The sequence below is a fragment of the Mya arenaria genome, chromosome 5 (genome assembly GCF_026914265.1).
Source record: "Mya arenaria isolate MELC-2E11 chromosome 5, ASM2691426v1".
Classification (NCBI taxonomy): Eukaryota; Metazoa; Mollusca; class Bivalvia; order Myida; family Myidae; genus Mya; species Mya arenaria.
Window position 1 is genome coordinate 23,315,327 of NC_069126.1, and position 20,929 is coordinate 23,336,255.

Genomic DNA, 20,929 nt, shown 5'->3' on the forward strand with positions numbered 1-20,929 from the left:
CGTCGTATGACGTAAAATATATTCTCGCCTTTTTAAAGATTGACGGGCATGTACCCTTGACAATTCGCACTTTCAAAGTCATTTCAAACGTTTCTAAAAAAGTCAATTGTTAACGACGGACAAACAACAGAAATCCAACAATCCTCACAGCTGCACATGTGCTCTTTGTGCTCAGATGAGCTAAGAATTATTTCAATGTCAAGAACCACTGGTAATTGTGCGATTGTGAAATTTATTCACGTCTAGGTCATCAGCGTATATCTCTGGTTACCAGGGCAACGAAAGGAAAACTTTTGAAAATGATATTGTTTCCAAATATTTCAACACAACATTAGTATTGGGCACTTGAACAAGGGGACTCAGATGACTGATATAGGGTCATCATGGACATCTTTCTTTTATTGATTGTGTTTTTATGCACTAGTCAATTGTAACCAAGAAAATGTAGATGTGAACACTCCAAGGGTAGTAATAATTTATTTTCAACTTTTCACCATCGTTTTTGTTGAAATATTAGAACTCTATTTTTTAGCTTTATAATAAATGGTTAAGTTAATCCTCTTTATGTGGCAAAAAGGCACAGTTGCGCCCCATATAAGCAATTTCTGCTTTATGCGTTGAGCGTCGCCGCATAGACGTGGTCGCCCTGTTTATGCGTTGAAAATCACCGCATAAACGAAAAAAGACACACCCTTTCTAGGTTGAGGAGACTTTTGGGGTTACCATTACAAAATGGCGCTTTCTGGTTATGTCTAAAAATACAATTTTAGTAAAACAACTAGGATGTAATGTTAAAAAAAATATTGTATTAAAAAGAAACCAATGAATTCATTCGACAACATGGTAAACAAAAGCATATAATGTAGCGGCGGACACCGCCCCTGCCGCTCCAACCATGGCGCCTCAGTGTTCGCTTATAAGTAATTGCTTCTATGGAAAAGTACATACCCATTGTAGAGATTGTGTTTGCTTAGTGTGTTGAGAAAGATGGTTAATAAATTGAATGGAATACTTTTTTTTAGAATTATCGTTGCTGATTTATTTTTTAAATCTTCGTAATAATTGGCTTTCTATTACTAAAATTAACAAGATTAAATCCAAGTGTGATAAAGTGGAATGAAAAAGAATACAGAGTAGCGAATAAACAACCACCACTTACTCAGAAAAACAAGCAGTGAGAGACAATCTGTCTTTCCCATTATTTTCCAATCTTCCCAATCAAACAGGACTTTTACGCAATCAACTTTAATCAAGATTTCATTGAAAAGCTAACAGCAACCATTATCGCTTCTTTGTACGATCAGTCAAGTTTTGTGTTCATAACTATCTGAAATATTTTCAATAATGATGCGTTAACCAATTTGTCGTTCTATTTTATTTGTCTCCGCTAGCAATTTGTAATTTTCTGACTTTTACCGTCTCAGTGGGATTAATTAGATATTCGATTACCGCTCTAATTACCTCCCTTGGCTACCGAGAAACCTCGAATTCAGACGGAAATCAGTTAAAATTTCTTGTTTTATTTCCATTACTTGCGTGATTATCGTCAATTAAGCCGGACTTTGTCGCATTGGAACAGGCGATTTAGCGAATTTTGAAATAAACCAACAAATATGGCGAATACTGGCGCGTGCCTATTTATTCGGAATACCTCTTGCGGATTCGATGTTCCTCGGTAGCCGTCAATGTAGCGCGGGTATTCCGATTAATTGCTATGCGGCATGCGGGGACGGTAATCTGTTTACAGAGCTAATAACTTCCCTTCATAAGACGGTTATTAAGCGCTGAAAGACTGTCCACCAAATTGCAATTATACCGTCTAGAATTGCAATTGCTTTTGTAACGTGCGAAAACAGATAATACGTCCTTATCTTGAAAGTTGTTACATATTAAGTCATGACTGCATTGTTACCAGCGTGAGATCTTCCAAAATATTGTGTCACAAGCCCTTTTTAAAAAATGCAATTTCGTATAGCATGCTTGAAGACTGCATTTTTAGCCCCAGTGTGTGTTCGTGAACATGTCGGTTTGGATATTGCTATAAAATAGATCATTAATAAAATGTGGATTTTTAAAATATAACAGAAACATAAGTAGTGAATGATGTTTTAGCGCATTGAGTGATATATTATTCAGTACCAAAAGCAAAAAGAAACATGGAGATATAAAAGAAGCAGGTAGACATCACAAAGAAAAGCGGCCGCGTACGACATCACCTGGTCAAGTGGTCGGTGGCCACATCCTCACACCGAGAGACAACATCTACGTCATATACCTGTGAATTGTTCGACAACGCTCGAACAAAGCCCAGCATATTTAAGAACAAAGAGACCATCGCCGACCACACGAACACTGTGCTGTATCCACTAATTTCATGAATACCAGCTTCGGAAGCGTCCGTATGCCTCTCCAGATTTGATCAACATTAAACACACAACTCATCTCGTATGTTGCCTCATGAAAGATCGCATCTGAGGATGCACGGCTGTTTTTCAAGATATATTTGGTGCGATATCAGAAACTCCTCCCTCCTACTTGACAGTTCCAATATTCAAATGAGTTGCGACACATTTTGCGAGCTCCGGTGTTTAGCTAACACCCGCCGAGCGATCTGATTGGCTAAGCCAGCGCCGCGACATTACATGAATTAGCGTGAGTTATTGATACAGCGAAATGGAGTGGTTATTTATACAAAATGAGAATTCTAGCGAAATCTGAGAATAAATTATGATTAATCGGAATAATATGAGGATTCTTGCAATTCAGTTCAAAGTGAGAAGAGAAAGACATAATCTTGCCAAAGTCTTCCGACATTACGCGTATTAAAGACTCGCGCGAAAAGACGAAATTGTGCCAGAAATTCCATTGAAAACCTTCTGGAATTAAAACTAGGTAAGTTATATATCCAAAAGAATAATAAAATAAAAGTGTGCGTAAAAATTTGCGACTAAAATGAACTTGATATTATAAACACACATCTTTGAAATTTGAGTTTTCGCCGAAAAAAACGTTGCGTTCTTCTGTAAATAAATAATATAGAATTGTAATATAACTCTATTTCATATTTTATTTAATCATCTTTATTGATTAGCTATTTACAATACTAATATTTATTTTTTCTTTTACTTTAAATAAAATACGGACTTTTATCTCAGGCGTAATGATCGCATTTTCCGCCGTCCTCTAAAACATTTATTATTATTTCAAAACACGCAAATAAGAACCTAGTTTTTTAAAATAATTGTATCTTTTTTAATTCAAAAGAAAAGCTTTATTCGAAATTGTATTTTATATATTAACAATAATTGTTTTCGTATATTAAAATATATATACTTATAAATACATTGTTTCTTTTTATTACTTACCTGTATGACGCGCTTTTTAATTTTAAAACAGGGCATAATCATGAGGACTTCCCATACAAATTATGTAGTAAAGTAGTCAAATTATTTATTTATTTATTTATTTATTTATTTATTTATTTATTTATTTATTTATTTATTTATTTATTTATTTATTTATTTATTTATTTATTTATTTATCCATTTATTCATTCATTCATTCATTCATTCATTCATTCATTCATTCATTCATTCATTCATTCATTCATTCATTCATTCATTCATTCATTCATTTAATTTATATATCTATTTATTTATTAATTTGCTTTTTATTTGATGTTCAATTTACTTATCATTCAAATAAGACACATAAATTGTTTTATTTAATTTTCATTTTAAACAAAATTTATCCAACATAAATTGCTATTTTTTAAATATAATATAATAAATTATTAGTATCACGAAAACCCAAATAATAAACAGCGTAAAACATCTATCTCGATAATGGGATGTTTCAATTTCAATTTTCATTTTTATTCTTCTTATTCTTACTGTGTCTGCGACTTTAGGCAACGCCCTTTTTAAATGATGAATTTATCATTATTATTTAATGTAAAAAAAATGTTTCCCCATATTCTGATAATGATATCATGAATTTGCATCAAACTTTGATCTCTTTACTATGCTTTCACATTGTATTTGTCATTTTATTTTTGATTCCGCACAACGTATAAGAGTTTTTGAAACTCTATTTTATTAGAAGGGAAATAGTTTGCAATGTAAAAGAATTAATTCAAAACAAAATTCAGAAAACACGGGTAGTCACATATTTCAATTTAAGATTTTCATGATTTTCATGCGTGTTGTTCTAACAAAAAAACTTATTATATTTGAATCGAAAAGAAGGACACATATTAAATGTATCATTCATAACAGTTAATAAGTAATGCAATAAAAGCAGTTATATATACCTTATGTTATATTTATATTAAATACCAAATTGAATGAATAAAGTAGCTCAGTTTTTGTAATTAGTTCAATTCAATATTGAGAGTGAGTTTATGAAACAATATATTATGTAAATTAATTATAAATGTCAATTTCCACACCAAAATGACAGTCTTCAAAACAAAACATGTTGATATTTATTTATTCCAGTGTATATTCCCATTTTCAACTGACTAACTGATTGATTGACTGTTTAATTTTATTAATATATTTAGATGACAATTTCGTGAAAAAAATGTCATTCGTCTAAACATAGTTATAGCTGAATTTATTCCAGTGTTTAAACTATTGTTTTCTGATTGATTGTACTGGTTACCCATAATAATAATAATCAAATTGTCAATGATATATATCGGCCATTATTGTAAAATTTTCGATATATTTCGCCCAATTCTAAATGTATCCAAATTTTTTACATTGTCGACATATCTCGCACAATTTTTAATGTATCCATTTTTGTTACATTGTCGACATATTTCGCCCAATTGTAAATGTGTACTTTATTTTTACATTTACGACATATATCGGCCTATTTTAATGTATACATTAATGTTATATTGTTGACATATTTCGCCCAATTTTAAATGTGTTCATTATTATATTGTCGACAGATTTCGCCCAATTTTAATGTGTACATTATTGTTATATTGTCGACATATTTCGCCCAATTTAAAATGTATATATTATTTTTACATTGTCGACATATTTCGGCCTATTTTATATGCATAGATTATTGTAATATTGTCCGGCAAGTTCTTAAAGCTACAGTGTATGCGAATATATACCAAAAACACAATCAGATAGAAGTAAATATACTATATATAGCTGTATTTGATTGCTTTATATTATTTCTAGCGGTATCCAATTTTGTTAGTTCATTAGCGTTAAATACATTTTCCTTCTTCCAAAGGAAAACACATGTGTTTTGTTGTAGATAAAATCAGAATTTATATACAATTTCAAAAACACTGTAACACAAAACATGTACCCAAATGTAGCGAAAACATGGAATACAGGGTCTTGTGTTCAACCGCTGTTTGAAGTTTGTTTTGTTTCTGAATTCTTCATTTTATCCAGTATCACATAATGCATACATGTTATAAATATGTTTTATAAGTGATCAAATGGGTAGAATTATTTAATATTCTACGAGTTTAGAATTCCATTTTAATTTCGCCTGTTCTGACTGTGAACATACAATTTTCATAAATTTCACTTATTTTGAAATTTAGACTTCTTCTCTCGTCCAAATAAAAAGCCATCGCCCGCAGACCTGGCCCCGTTTCTTAAAAGTTCTTAAGTGTAATTCAAGAATCCTATTTCATTTAGCAAAAATATTTACTTAAAAAGGATCTGATAAAACAAAAAGTACTTTGTCTTATTTATTTCAAATATTGTTTCCTTTGAAAGCATGAAACAAACTCTTTAAAAAGGAAATATTATGCATTTTATCCCCAATCAAAATAGTGTCCTAAGCTTGTACCTGTTATACTGGACCGTTACGAAGTTTCGAGAAATCGTGGCCTGGAATACAAAAACGACATCGGTTTTGTCGCAAAATTCTGATATACTACAATTAAATGTAATTTTGTAAACTTTTAAGGCAAATTATGAAAGAAAAACATGTCTCTTTCAGTGTAAAATCGCATTTTTTTTTAACTTTTCACCTGATGTAGACCAAAAATAAATATGCTGAGACATTCCGTGAACTGTATTGCGATCTTACATCAGACTAATTTATATCATATTTCTGAACGTCTGTATAGGAGGAAAGACAAAACTAAGATGAGCAATTAGAAACTGTCGACTTTATTCGTCTTTGACAAATAAAAATATAATTTAGCATATTAGAATTGTCTTATAGTTAGGCTAATTAGCGCGTTGAACGTCACACACAGTTTGAAAATTAGGTTTAATGCCGTTTTTTAAATATCTCATTTGGTTAGGCCAAAAAAAGTTCTTTGTTTCTTCTTATATATCCCATTGGATATATTTAGTAGTAGATTTAGTTACGATATAGTGCTTTGTAAAATATCCGATGTGTTTTAAGCTTTTATCGTCTCTTATAACTCATAAGTGGTTATCAGGGGCGGATCCAGGATTCGGGGGTTACTTAGGGGAGTACCCTTTTGACTTGCGCCCCTCCCTCAGAAACGAAATTTATTTGGTTTAAAGTGTTTGCAGGTGGGTTTTTGGGTCCTCCCCCAAGAAAATTTTAGAAAATTATTGTCCGAAATGGTGTATTTCGGGCGTATTTCATTACTTTTCTTCTCCTATATTGAAACCTATATTGAAATAAAAAGCAAACTTAGACGATTTCAGGGGGGGGGGGGCGAGTGCGCCCCCCCCCCCCCCCGAATCCGCTAGTGGTTATGTGTTTCATGTAAATGACGTTCATGAATATGATCTGTCTTTGTACACAAATGACATATATGAGACGGACATAAACGGAGGAATATAAATATATCCAAAAAAAATACGGTGGGTAGGCAGGCATAACCCTTTTGTTTGGAGGACCGGGATTCTGTACCAAACTGACCTATATTAGAGTATAAAAAAATAATATTAAATAGTCAACTTTTAACATGTTTACTCAAAAAAAATGCACGTTGTTAAGGAAATTACGAAAAAAGAATCCATACTACGGCAATACAAAGAGTGTAGGGTCGGGCGGAAAAAATAGGGTCGGTCGGGTCAGTGGACTTTTTTACGCCGTATGGTTTATATTAATTATCAGTAAACGTTCTGGCAATGTACATAACTGTGACAGAAATAATCTGGAAAAAATCATATTATGAAACCACATTGTTCAAGCAAAAAATCATGCAATATTGCCCCCAATGTGCTCACATTTGTTCTGTAGCATATCCTAATGATCGACATAGATGGCAGTTGAAGGGTAAAACTACGTTAATAAAGGAAGTTTCTAACATTTCTTTTGCCAAATTTATGATATTAACTTTCTTCACAGCCCCACATAATGTGCTCTTTTCAATCTTACCACCCTGGCTCTTTTCTGCAGCACCTTGGCCCTTTTCTGCAGCACCCTGGCCCTTTTCTGCAGCACCGTGGCCCTTTTCTGTAGCACCCTGGCCCTTTTCTGCAGCACCCTGTCCTTTCTGCAGCACCCTGGCCCTTTTCTGCAGCACCCTGTCCTTTTCTGCAGCACCCTTGCCCTTTTCTGCAGCACCCTGTCCTTTTAAAAAAAAAACTCAATGCTATCCAGTAACTAAAAATAGCATCTCTATTTCAACCGCTTTTTTCAACAACATTCCGGAATGAAGTAAAAGAAAATAATTTGAAAGTTAACAAAATCGACGTTAAGGACGTTGTTTACTTCGACTGAGTTCTGTAAACTCGGCTATTTTTTTGCTTTGGTCAAACACATGCGAGTTTTTTCAATGTTAGTTCTTTTGCACTGTTTAAACTGTGTCGTTTTCTATGTCTTGTTGTTTTGATATTTTGCGATTTTTTATTATAATTTGTGAAATTATAGTGATTTTCGCTTGAAGATGAAAATTGAGAAGGCTTGTTTCCTTCTGGCATGCAATCAACGCTGAGATGTTGGGTGTTTTAATTACTTGTATTGGTGTGATTCCACTTTTTTCCTCACGTAGGAGCGTTATTCTTGGCACCGTATGTTCGTGAGTGACAGCAATATTATCTCGTAGAAAATATAGTGTTTCAAATCGCCCCAAAGTACCGTAGAACCGAAACTCGTTATAAAAATTATTCCCTAATAACTACCTGCAGTGACGAATCTAATACTCTATTTCAGATAATTTAGTGGTTAAACTTTTCTTTTGATTTTTTTTGCTGCAATTTTACTTTGAACAGTAAAGTCACGCAAGTCTGATGAGCGCGGAATAAGCTTATATCATAAAGGTACTATACGAGAAAAATGTGAACAATTTTTATAACTACTATAATTAGCTGTGTTTACGTCTTCAGAAAATGACAGTTATCTGCGCCGTTTTTAATATAGCATCCTTGAAAATATCATCGGATACCCACATTGCACTCTTACCCTCTAGGGCAAATTACACCAATTCAGATGTGCATACTCATTGTTTTGAAGCTGAATGGTTTGTGGTTTCAAAAACAGGTAAGACATGCTGGGATCGGCTGGATCTGTTTTTTTCCTCTAACACCGCATTGTGTGTACATCTACACCGGATTTCGTCACTTTCTCGAATACACAGAGGTTACGTTCAACTAATTTTAATGTTCCTATAAAAAACGTATTTTTTTCTGACGCTGTTTAATATAACATGTGGAACTTTCTCCCCATATACGGTGTCGGGATCATGAAGCACTAAAAATCAGTGTTATTTCGCGTGAAAGTTGGTCAAATGTGTATAAAATATATAGGGAGTTTATTTAGTAGTCTGTGACCTCTATGTTAGAGTTCTATTTGGGCGATATACAGAGAATCGAGAAGACGTTTCTCTTTTTTGATTGCATTCATTGTGTTTATTCCACAAGATAAAACAAAATAGATGCACTTCTTTTTTTTGTCCCGGCGCAGCCGGGTGAACACTTGTAACTGCTAAATACATAACACAAATAAATGTGAATTTTTTCCGTGAATACGACCATTGAATACAAGACCTACCCGATTTAGAAATAAAACAAAACTGGAAGTTGAAAATAAGAAAACATCGATAAATTATTATTTTTTAAACATTTTATTCGGAGCTTCCTTCTTGCTGTGATATTGCGTCGGTTGCCGTCAGCGCTTTAGTGGTGTTATGTGTCCCTATTTTTGGCAATTAATTAATATATTTGTCTGTAATTGGCAACGCATGCGGTCCCTTCTCAAACTATAGTTCCATTTAACAAATAATCCAGTTATGGCGCTAAAATGGACCGAAACTAGTCCATCATTCGTAAAGGAAATTCAATCATTCCTACGGGCGCGCTTCTGGAAAGCATTTTGAGGCGACAGGCGTTATAGAGCAATTTTCCAAGCATTTCTCGATATTATACTAAATTAAGACACATTATGTTCAGTTATCAACGTAATTTTTCTCCGTTTCTCGGTATTTTAGCCATTATGGGCACTTGGGAAACTAAATAGAGGGAATTAAGGAATTCTGAAGACTTAAAGTAGCGGTGCAAGAGATCGCGTGACGCCGAGATGTAGTTTGGAAACGCGAGAAGTGGGGAAATCGTTTAGTTTGCGATAGGAAGTGTGTTTGAACTTTGTATTTCATATCAGTGTGTATTATTGTTCTCCTCTTTTTGTCTTTTGTTTCCGATATCTTATTTGTTTACTTCTTCCCATATATCTGATTTTGTTAACAGAGATCTGGTATCCTCATCTCATGTCAACTTACCTCAACTCAACTCAACTCAGATTATATATATCAATGAATAAGTGCATGTTCAGTAAAAAACACGCTATGTCAAAGGACCTCGGAAAATTCCAAACAAACACGAAAACAAAACGTGTTTAACTAAACACATTCGAAATTAGTTCGACAAAACCGTAACATCGAGATAACAGAGTTCGACACATCGAGTTTTGCTTGTACAGCGGTTGGCTAAAGCCGTATTTATAATGCATCTCAGTGAAGAATTTCAACTAAGTTCATCAAACAAGGGTGGTGTTCAATATGTTACTTAAGTCAATCTTAAGGTTATACATCATTGCCTTCTTTAAAACTAAAGGTCCTTTATTTATAACACACAATCCGATTAGCTACATCTTTCTTAGATCCAATTACGGCCAGTATTGAAGACCACCCCAAAACTGTGAATTTCAGGGCAAAATGCAATACTTTTATGACTTTATACTCAATTTAAATGTAGTTTATATATAAAATCCTTTGAATTCTTAACATTGATATTATTCTTGATCACTTAAAAGAATTCCAGTAAATGATTGACATCTGTTTTGGTGTGTTTTTTCTATAAAACAATGAAAGTTATGGGGCTCAGCTCAGTAGCCTTATATTTCATCAAGATCACTTTCGGTGTCAAATATATTATTTAAAGTACTGACTATATTATTCTATGCCGCGAAATTGTGACATCGACGGTCTCCCAAGCTGGCACATTTTTCCGACAATGGCACCGAAAACGTTTCTTTGAAAAAAAAACATCGCATGTTCTTACCGATAAGGTGGAAACATGGGGCTGGGCGTTGGCTCCTGGTGGCCCCGTTTTGGGAATGGGTGCGCCTAGGAAACCGGACGGGTTAAAGTCACTCGAATCAAGGCCAAACATACACACAACAAAAGACACTGTATGATCTCTACTAGACAATAAACATAAACACACTAATATAGAGTAAAGACTGAAGGTCAAATGTACATTTAATTACGGTATACTTCAAACAATAGAGGTAGAACATATATAACCATACTTCTTCTTGATGGTTTAGATATTCCTTTTTAATCGCAGAGAATGTGTTTTCTACAGCAAACTGTTGTCTACTTTAATCATCCGTTTTAAGAATTAAACTCTTTACTGGTAACATATGTACCTCGCTATATACCAAACTCAGGGGTATACAGAAATAATTGAAAAAAAAATATCAAGAAGGCAATTAAGCACCAAATCATATCGAATACGATGGCTCGAAACATTCAACTTAATACAACTGTAGCACAAGTTTCCGTTATGTCCCGACAACAAGACCCTAAAAGACTCCCATTGGGTCTAATTAACAAATAATTGCAAGTTCGAATTTCTGTCTCATATGTTTACAACTCAGTTTTCTCCTTTTTAATGCGTTTTACGAAGTAAATGGAAACACAATTTGCCAGAATTAACCTCCAAGGGACGCGCTAAACGTCTTAAATAAGGCCCTAATTACGGAGAAAATGTGAGAAGAATAACGCATTCTGTCACCGGAATTATTTCAGGACGTTATGACGGAAACGGTGTATTCTATGTGGAAGTTTTGTTTAAGAAAGTATGGTTTATGAATTGGAATACCTTTGACAATGTACAGTGATTAATTAAAAAATGGTGCTGATGTATACTTAGCGATGGCCCAAATGCAACACTATATCCATCATTAGTTTTGTTAAAGTATTATTTATTTTATTTCATATTAAGCACTATTATAACAGACGTTATACATTTGCAAATTAATTCAATTCTAATTAGCGTTTCGTTAATTTCTTATGTACGGATAAATCGTTATGGTCAAATTTTATTTACTACATTTCCAGCTATATTCTCATATAAAAGAAACTGAATACAACATTATTTGGTTTTAAATACTGTTCAAGAAATAATAATAACATCTTTCTTTCCTGATCGTATTATCCCCCGCGTTATTCAGCGGCTGCATATTTCCGGCGGCGGTGGCAGCGCGCGGCCATGCGTGCCGCAACCCGTCCTTCAACGGAAGACGCGCATTAAAGCCTCCTGATGCCACTCACCAACCAGCAAATTACGATAATTCTCTGATTATGGCTTAAATATTTGTCGTCTGCTGAGAAAATTTGGTATTCTGGAAAGACTTCCGTTGCGAAATCAATTTGTTTAAGCAACAAAAATGATCCGCGCTATTAACTTAATACGGCCCTATTTTCTGGGGCCAAATTCGCGAAAGAAATTTCAAAAGATAGAAGCAACTCACTAAGCTCACAATTAAGAGGTTTTTATCTGAAATTAACTTAAGTTATCAGACAATTTGATTAATTAAACAAATCTTCGCTTAATAAACACCCAAGAAGGTTGTTATTATTTAAATAGCTTGCCTCCTAATTTCCGTGAATTGAATGCGTAAAGGGATTTCTTAGGATGAAGAGACTGCTTGAAGATGGAGTAAATTACTTGATCAAAAATTATTCCTCCAAGATAGTTTGATGTTCGTATTCGTGTTCTATCATTTGTTGACGAAAAGAACGATAATGAGTAACATGAGAAATAATTGGATGTGTTTGGTTATTGGTTTAACTAGTTTTTGTCTAGGATATTAATACACACATCACGAGCAATGTAAACTGATAACAATCGGAAAACCTCGGTCATTTTCCACCGAAAACAACATCCGGTGTATGCAATGCAGCAGTTACATCAGTAGTTCGTAAAATAAATAAATAATAGTATATACTAATTGTAGTGTTTTAACAGGTATTTTGTATTACTCAATTGATTGTGAAATTTATGATGGCATAAATAAATAAGGTCCCCACAAGATAAGTCCTAAGGTTTAAATGCCTACTTGAAAAGAAACATGTCCATATCCATCCGAGGTTGTTTCCGATGAAAAATAACCGAGGTGGTCCGAATGAACTGGCGGGTGGGGGGTGGGGGGTAATAAATGTTAAATGTCATAAATATCACAGCTTATACTAGTTTACGTTCTATAGAGCTGACAAGAAACCATCTTATAGTGTCTCTTCTGTTTTTCATTGACTCTGTTAAAAAAAATAACGCTGTTTTCCAAAGATATAGAGTCAAATGAATGTTGATTTCTTCCCCTATATTCAAGGCAAATAAAGTCAAAGTTTATTAGCATATTGAACTAAAACATTGCCAACATGTAGAGAATATATTAAATGTCATTTAATGGCAATATCAATTGAGTGAAATAACACTATGAAATAAATATGAAATCAATTTACAACATTTAATCGTAAGGAATATCAGTTTTATCTTATGATCAGTATAATAATGTTTTTTATGAAAAAGAAAAAAAATAAGTTATACATGTATTTCAATTGAATTGAAATTAATTATATATTGAACTGTTTATTGTACTATAGAATGATAGTTTGCAGTGGTACTTTTTCAGCTGAGTTAAAATATAACCTAATTATTGCTCATTCTAACGTATGGATATGTTACTGTTCATGGCAAATCAAATGATTTCCAATAATATTGTTCATATATTTTGGCCTGTCACTATTGTGTGAATGCAATATTTTGATTGTATATAGGTTTTAACCAATGTACGCCCCTTGGATATACAAGAATTCGAAAGAAACACAACAAACTAAAGAAAATGAAGCTATTAAATGATCAACAGGTCGAAATGAAAAGTCAATTTCTTTTTTGTCAAGTGAAACTTTCTCAATGCAAATGTTTAATAGCTACGTGGCCAAAAATTCCCTATGTAAAAAAGCGCCAAAAATCGATAATATTGTTTTATCTGAATCTAAATCATACACTTTTTTTGGTTTCGATAATTTAAACTAAACGAGTTCCATATGATAATACATCAAAATTTAAAGAATAAAACATATTAAACATAAAATTAAACTATTTAAACAATCAATTCTTGGCTTATGACATGAATATTCTCAAGTACGTTGGTATTTATTTTCAGTTGCGGCAGCAGTGTGAATGATGGACATCGCCCGCCGAAAGGAAAGTTCGGTCGCCTCTTCCCCCGCCACCACCCGCTCGTCCTCGTTTTTTATCGAGGACATCCTATTCAGCAAGCCAAAGCAGCTATGTCGCGATTACCCGGGATTACCAGGTCTTTCAGCCATCATCCGGCCGTCATTTCCGGCAGAGTACACCGGCTACCACTGCTTCCCGGCCGCACCCGTATTCTTCCCACACGTGCTTCAACATGTGCAGGGACTCGCCGCGAAGCACTCCGAACATCCTTTCATGACGTCAACTTCAGCAGGTGCGCGTTCACACTTCTTTTATTTCAAACTGACACACATTCTACGATTAATGATCGGCTTCAACAGAATGACACTCATTAAGGTACCGGAACCGTCCATCAAGTTTATTGTATAAGGCCGGTATTTTATAGAAACACCCTACCCCTCCCCTCCCCTCTCCATCGTAAGTCACTTCTTGACATAACTTCCACAGTCAAAATTGAAAACTACAGGATTTTTAACCTGAAAGCTTTCATTTGACAAAAAATTATGAAAATAAAATATTTTAGATATTATTACGTTTCTATATCATATGACCAGTGAGGTACTTAGCTTAAGAAAATGACTTTACGTGTAGTTAGGGAATGACTTATGATGTGTTATGAATACCGGCCAGGTTCATATTCATGAACCTTTTGGTATGTATTTGCAAGTCTCATAATTATACAGGGAGTTTAATAATGTTTGTCACCGTTAGAAACTTTTTTAAAGTACAAAAATCTTCTAAAACACAGTATTGTATATTCATTTGTCCACATGTGGCCATGGCCTTCTTAATAATTTGTGGAAAACAATCAAAACAATATTGAATACATTCTATTTACACCATTTAAAAGTAGAATGATGACAGTTCAATTTCGCAAAACACAGTGGAGTATATTTGTCCACATAGGCCTATGGCCTTCTGGAAATTTTGGGAATAAATCTTAAATGTTGAAAATACATCTATTTACACGAAGAGTAGAAGGATGGCAATTGAATGATGCAATGTTGTTTAACAAAACATATTTGACTTCTTCTCAGTCAACGTTGTCTCTACTTGACATACGGCTTCCGAATGGTGGCCGTTGTTGTACAGTTCTTGAAGTATTTTGCTGCAGGGGCCATACATACAAACAATCACAAGTCTGAATTCAGATTCAAGTGGCAAAACTTAAAGTGACACTCTTATTCAAAATGAATACATACACATGTATAGCAAACATAAATTTTAAGTGATACACCTTTTACTCCTTACTAAATAATGCATTTATGGAAAATATAAATTACTTATAATAAGATTGTGACCGTGTATTTAATAGCTGAAAACGCAACACTATTAAATGATTGGTGAATGCTAAAAGATTTACACTGAACTATTATAGTATCATAAGGTAGAAAATACCATGTTGTCTGCACCTTCCTTTCAAATGAAACTAGGTATCTTTTATAAGAACCATTGTTTTCGACATTTATTCATCTTTTTTGGTCTACCAAATTAATATTATCAATTATGGCACATCTTATTTGGGAGTAAGAAAGTATCTTTAATTTCATTGTAACTTTCCTTCTAGTTCAATTGAATAGTAAACATAATTCATGATGATATGTAGATTTACAATGCATCTTTATCTTATTGAGACTTAGTAAAAGTCGGTATATAAGTATGTATAAGATAATAGCTAACAAGTAATTGTTGATTATTTTCATCTTTCTGTTTTTATCATAAAAACCTGTTATCACGATTATACCATAGACTTCAATTATCTTCATAAGTTAGAGTAAATATCAACCAAAAGCCGTCAATACAAAACAATTTATGACATTAGAGGACACTAAATTGACTAATGTTATGCTAATACCAGGACAAACAGATAACGATATACGGCCAATAAGACCGATTTAGATGGATAAACCTTTGAAATATATTTAAATGACCACAGGAAGCGAGCGTTATCAAGATTTTCTCAGGTTGGTGGTATTTCATTAATAGTTCTTGTTTGCATACAAGGGCTAAGCAAACCCCGTGTAATCCCTAAACATAGCTTCCATTTCTCAAGTGTGTTATTCAACCAACCCGCGCCCAGTCGCTCTAATTGCAATTTACGTCTTCTTTAAATTGCTATTCGCTTGTCTGTGGAGGGTCTGATCACGGTATTATTAAAGTTGTTGATATTTCGCTAGCGCGATTTGATAACTTAACAGTTTTCGCGTGACCGTCTATTGAAACGTGTAAACCCGATAAATAATGTGTCAATTAATTTTGATATTACCTTTGTCATCGACTGTGCCGTGCGTTCTGAAAAAGCGATTGCATTTTGCTATTTTATTACTTATATGGAGCAAACGTGCTGTTATTCGGAGTCACGCCGTTTTAATTGAAATAATTTAACAACTGTATTTGCAGTGTTAGCAGTTGTGTAGAAATAGTTGGCACATTTTTGCACGAAGTGTGGACGTCCGTCGAGTTCGCATCAGTTAAACAGAAAAGCATTTGAACGTAAATGATACCTTACATAACAGGCAGAAGTCTAACCAGTTTATGACATTTACTGGTGTTAATGTGTTACAATACTGAATGGTTACAAAAATAAATTTACAGCAAGGTCACCATTACAATATCTATGTTTTTGACCGGGTTAATTTATATCTAAAATTTCGATATGGGTAAGTTTTAACCACCAGTTTTAACCCGGGGGCAGGTGTTGAGGAGGGGGTGCCGGGTAATTCAAATGCAATTTTAAACCATTATTTATAACAGAAAGTAATCTCTATCCCTAAATATAAATACATTAGGTACACCCTATTGACCGTCTGTATGTTTTAATTCATAGGTGAAAGTATTGAAGTTTATTCGATATAATACTCACAATATAATTATGATCTTGTCTTATCTAAGCTTCCCTTACCTTATATATTATATTATCGCTTACGCAGGATTCCCACTGGGCCCGCTGTTCCAGCATCACTCCCCCGGCAAACACTGCCGGCGGCGAAAGGCGCGCACGGTGTTCAGCGACCAGCAGCTCAACGGCCTGGAGAAGCGGTTCGAGTCCCAGCGGTACCTTTCAACACCGGAACGCGTGGAGCTGGCTTCACAGCTCAGCCTTTCCGAGACGCAGGTGGGTCATTTTCATCTTTCATGAAGATAATTAGCTGAGGTGAATTGTCATCATAATCACCATCCTCATCCTCATCATAATATCATCAATTCACACCACCACAAACAACAACAACAGCAAAAACTACATTATATTCATTATCATTATATCATCTAACTACAACAACAACAACACAAAAAGAACAACAACACTAACATCATAAAAGCGACAACAACAACAACAACATTAGCAACACCAATTACAGTAGTATTTTTTCAGCATTGAATTTAACAGTTATTTTCATTAACAATTTAAATATCACTGAAACTACGCTCATATTTTCTAAGCAATATGAAAAATATATCCCATGTTTATGTACTTTCAGGTAAAAACATGGTTTCAAAACCGACGAATGAAGCACAAAAAGATGCAGAAGAAAGGCCATGAGGACGATGACAGCGTTGATGACGTCAATGAAGACAGCGATGTCGGTGATGACGATCGTGTAAAACAATCTGACGAACACACGACAGAAAAATCAAGCGTTAGATTTCCCGGCTATGACGTACATAGCCTGGTTCCGGGAAAACATGTGGTAAATACTGACACTTCCGGTTACCAATCAGACGATAACGAGGAAATTGACGTAGTGGAGTCTGACCGCGAGTGCACGTGAAGGCGTGCCGGGGACCCACCGGTGTTGCCATAGAAACGGGATCCTGTCCCCCGTCAGAGACCTGTTGTTATTTCTTGTGAATTCTAGTCTGCTTAAGTGTGGTGCGGTCGTCGGCTGTGTACGAACTGTTTTGTGTCTGCGTCTGTCAAACAATGAGCGTCACAACGTTATCTGAAAGAAGGCCAGTATTGCAACCATCTGGGTCAGCGTTGCTGATCACTCCAAAACCAAATATAAGCTCTGTTGAAATGACATTGAATGACTTCAACTACAGTTTTATTCATTTTATTACTCGCTAAATTTATTACATGTTCGTAGATAATTATAGTATGTTAGAATAAGAAATTGTTACTGCTTCCACAGCTCGAGTTGTTGAAATTCCGAGCGTGTGTACTACTTCAAATGGTCACTGTTTTGTTCCATGTTGTCATTGACAACGTTCAATAACTAGCGTGTTGTATAAGGTAATAGGATTGATATTTAGCCGTATGTTATTAAGAAGGTGTTACTGAACGGTTAAGTCCCGCCCTCTTGTTACCGTTCTGGTATGGAACCTACTGTACAAACAAAAACAATTGAAACATTTCCCAAACATGTTAAAACTTCCAATAAACCTTCTCAGTACCTAGTTTCAATATGATGTGTATGATGTGATTTAACATACTTAAGCTTAAAAAGTTTTGTATTTTCTGATGATTCACCATCCATATTACCTGCTTATAGCTCAGCAATTTCTGTCGTTATAATTATGTAAATGATAATATTGACGCACACATTCATAGTTTTCATATTTAGGTATTACGAAGTTAATTTATTCGAAAAGTTAAATGTTCCATGCCACTGAACGGCCCAAAGCGCCAGTTTCACTGAGTGTGGCTCATTCTAGCGTGGAAGCCTCTCGCGACGGTTTCGCTGAGTGCGGCTCAGTCTAGAATGGAAGACTCCTTTTCTTCACGTACCAGTTCACATTGTCAATGTACATGTAAGGGACTATAGACCAGTATTACGGATGATGTTAGTGCTTTCATGGTTTAATTTTGTTTTGTGATGTTACATATTGTGGATAATTGATATACTATTGTAAAATGGACTTTATTATTACATTTGTTGTGATTATTTTAATTTCCAGGTGAAACAAACGAACACTTTGTGTCAGACATACCAGTCATTTAAATATTTAAAGTACAAAACTGCATTAAAAATTTGTATAATTTTTACAAATGTTGATAAAAATAGAAACATGTCAGTGAAATATCATGAATAAGGTAATATTAAGATTTGTTTTTATAAAACAATAGATATATGTTGAATAAAAACAATATATATACATGGTTTTTCGTTTTTGTTGTTTTGATGTCTGAAGCATCATGAAAGGAGAAAAATACAATGGTGTTATAAACAAACAGCTGGATTTATACACAGTAGATAATGAAATAGTGTAGTTGAATGCTTTGTTGTTGCTAAATTGAACGCCTTAAGAAAAATGTGCAGTCGAGCCTTTTATAATCGTTCATTATAATCGTGACAAGATATCTTGTTATATTTAAAAGGCGCAAAATATATTTTGATGCAACCCCCCCCCCCCCTCCCCAAAACATGAATAAGGGCTATTTATTCTTTACCTAGATCATATTCTTTTTATGTTTTGATCAATTATGTGAAGGAGTCAAACATGAAAATGCATTAAAATTAAAAAGAAGAAGATAATAAGTCTGGCATCAACCTATTCTGTGCGTTTTTAAACGATAGAATATGATTATATCAAGTAACGGAGCGGAGCTGGTGCATATATAAGACCAAAGCGTTACTTCTCATGCAATTTGCGAGCAGAGACTTTAAAATATCTTTCGTTGGCATTGGGTAACCACGACGGCTCGATCCAACGGGTTTCGACTGTATGTGATATTTTTAGCGGAATTACACAGTCTACGGTAGGAAAAAATCTAAAGATGGATACTCAGTCAAGTTGAGTTGAGTTGAGTTTGCTACTATTATCTTACATGAAAGAAGATTTTAATATAGCAATACTCATTTCTCTCGATACGATTCTACAGTCATTAGTCATAGCAACTGAAGCACATTCATCAACTCAACCTTAGCAGCTATATAAAATTATCATTGCTTTCAAAACTATGTTATTTATGATAACATTTGTTGTACATCGGCAACCTTAAGAAGGCGCTTTACTGATATCTTTAAGCAATATGTCTCGTGTTCAACCGCCTAGATGGAACCGTAGACTTTTCTTCTGGTGACGCCTTTTAACATTTTGATATCCATTTTAACAGCTTTGTTCAGACAAATCTACAGGCAATATGTTTCCTAAAGACGAAGAAAAATGCGCATGTTGAATAAAGACGAAAAGTGTGAAAACATATTTTAAAATATATTCTGGAAATATTGACAGTAAACGATTGTGACATGCTTGCTTAAATGTTTAAAAGAGTGCTGCGGGGAAATATAGAAGTGTTACTTATGCCAAAATTGTTTGATTTTCAAACCCATTATCTTTTTCGAATAAAAAATAGATAAATATTGTTTGGGGGTTGAAAGCAGTTTTGTCATGTATGCTTAAAGGGACACGCTCATGTCTTTGTAAAATGCACTTTTTTGTATGAAGAGTGTGGCAAATTATTAGGAGTGTTAAAAATAAAGATACTGACGGCTGAAACCCTTCAACAAATGTTGATATATGCTCAGATATTGTCTCTGAAGTCAACGATTTGAATAGCGTTGTTGAGGCGTTTCAACGCTTAAATTTCAAGTTATCTATTCCTTGTGGGCGTGTGGTTTTCTTGTCAGTTTCTATTTTTTCATGACTGTACCTTCTTGGGTTCGTTTCACACTTAAACCAGATATTTTTTGATATGTTAGTGCAATTTTGGTATCAAAGAGTAAAATAGTTATAATATAAGTTTTTTCAGATGAATAACAGGAAAAAATGGTGTCTTAACGTGAACAAGTCCCTTTAAGAAATCTGAAGCCAAATGCTGAAGCATGCGTTATGAAGCACACTATTTCATCAACATAAATATCAATACAAACTGATTGTAAAATAATAATGACATGATACGAGACTGAAAATATATTGTTACAAGAAAGGTTTTTGTTTATGGCGTCCTTTCACCGTCTAAAGTCACTTTTGGAGTGCTTCTTATAAGTAAAAATAGCGATGTAATCTTCATCAAACACCGTCTTAAGATTATAATCGCCTATTCGGAGTGTTAATAATTTGTAATAATCCCTCTTACAATATGTCATTACAATAAAAGTGGTACGTATTTCTGTATTATGTTTTGCCAAAGAGTGTAAAATGTCCTGCTTAAATGTCCGGATAATTTGTTTTAAACTAATCAGCAAGTTCGTCAGTTTTGGTGTTGACCCCGAGTCTAAAGAGCCGATATCTCTCTCATAGCTATCTCTAATAGCTATATTGTATTGATACTAAAAGTGCCTTTATAG

General features: G+C 34.2%; 1 protein-coding gene across 1 annotated transcript; it reads left to right on the forward strand.

Annotated features, from left to right (window-relative positions):
- Nucleotides 1-13,661: 13,661 nt before the first annotated feature.
- LOC128235553 (brain-specific homeobox protein homolog) lies at nucleotides 13,662-17,467 on the forward strand. Its single transcript, XM_052950367.1, has 3 exons — nucleotides 13,662-13,950; nucleotides 16,628-16,812; nucleotides 17,177-17,467. Exons 1-3 carry the CDS (start codon nucleotides 13,662-13,664, stop codon nucleotides 17,465-17,467), a joined length of 765 nt encoding a protein of 254 aa, XP_052806327.1.
- Nucleotides 17,468-20,929: the final 3,462 nt, after the last annotated feature.

Excerpts from the sequence above, each read along its gene's own strand:
- LOC128235553 (XM_052950367.1), top strand. The coding sequence starts at position 13,662 with ATGGACATCGCCCGCCGAAAGGAAAGTTCGGTCGCCTCTTCCCCCGCC. Across the intron at positions 13,951-16,627 it reads CATGACGTCAACTTCAGCAG|GATTCCCACTGGGCCCGCTG; the intron begins GTGCGCGTTCAC and ends TCGCTTACGCAG. Across the intron at positions 16,813-17,176 it reads TCAGCCTTTCCGAGACGCAG|GTAAAAACATGGTTTCAAAA; the intron begins GTGGGTCATTTT and ends ATGTACTTTCAG.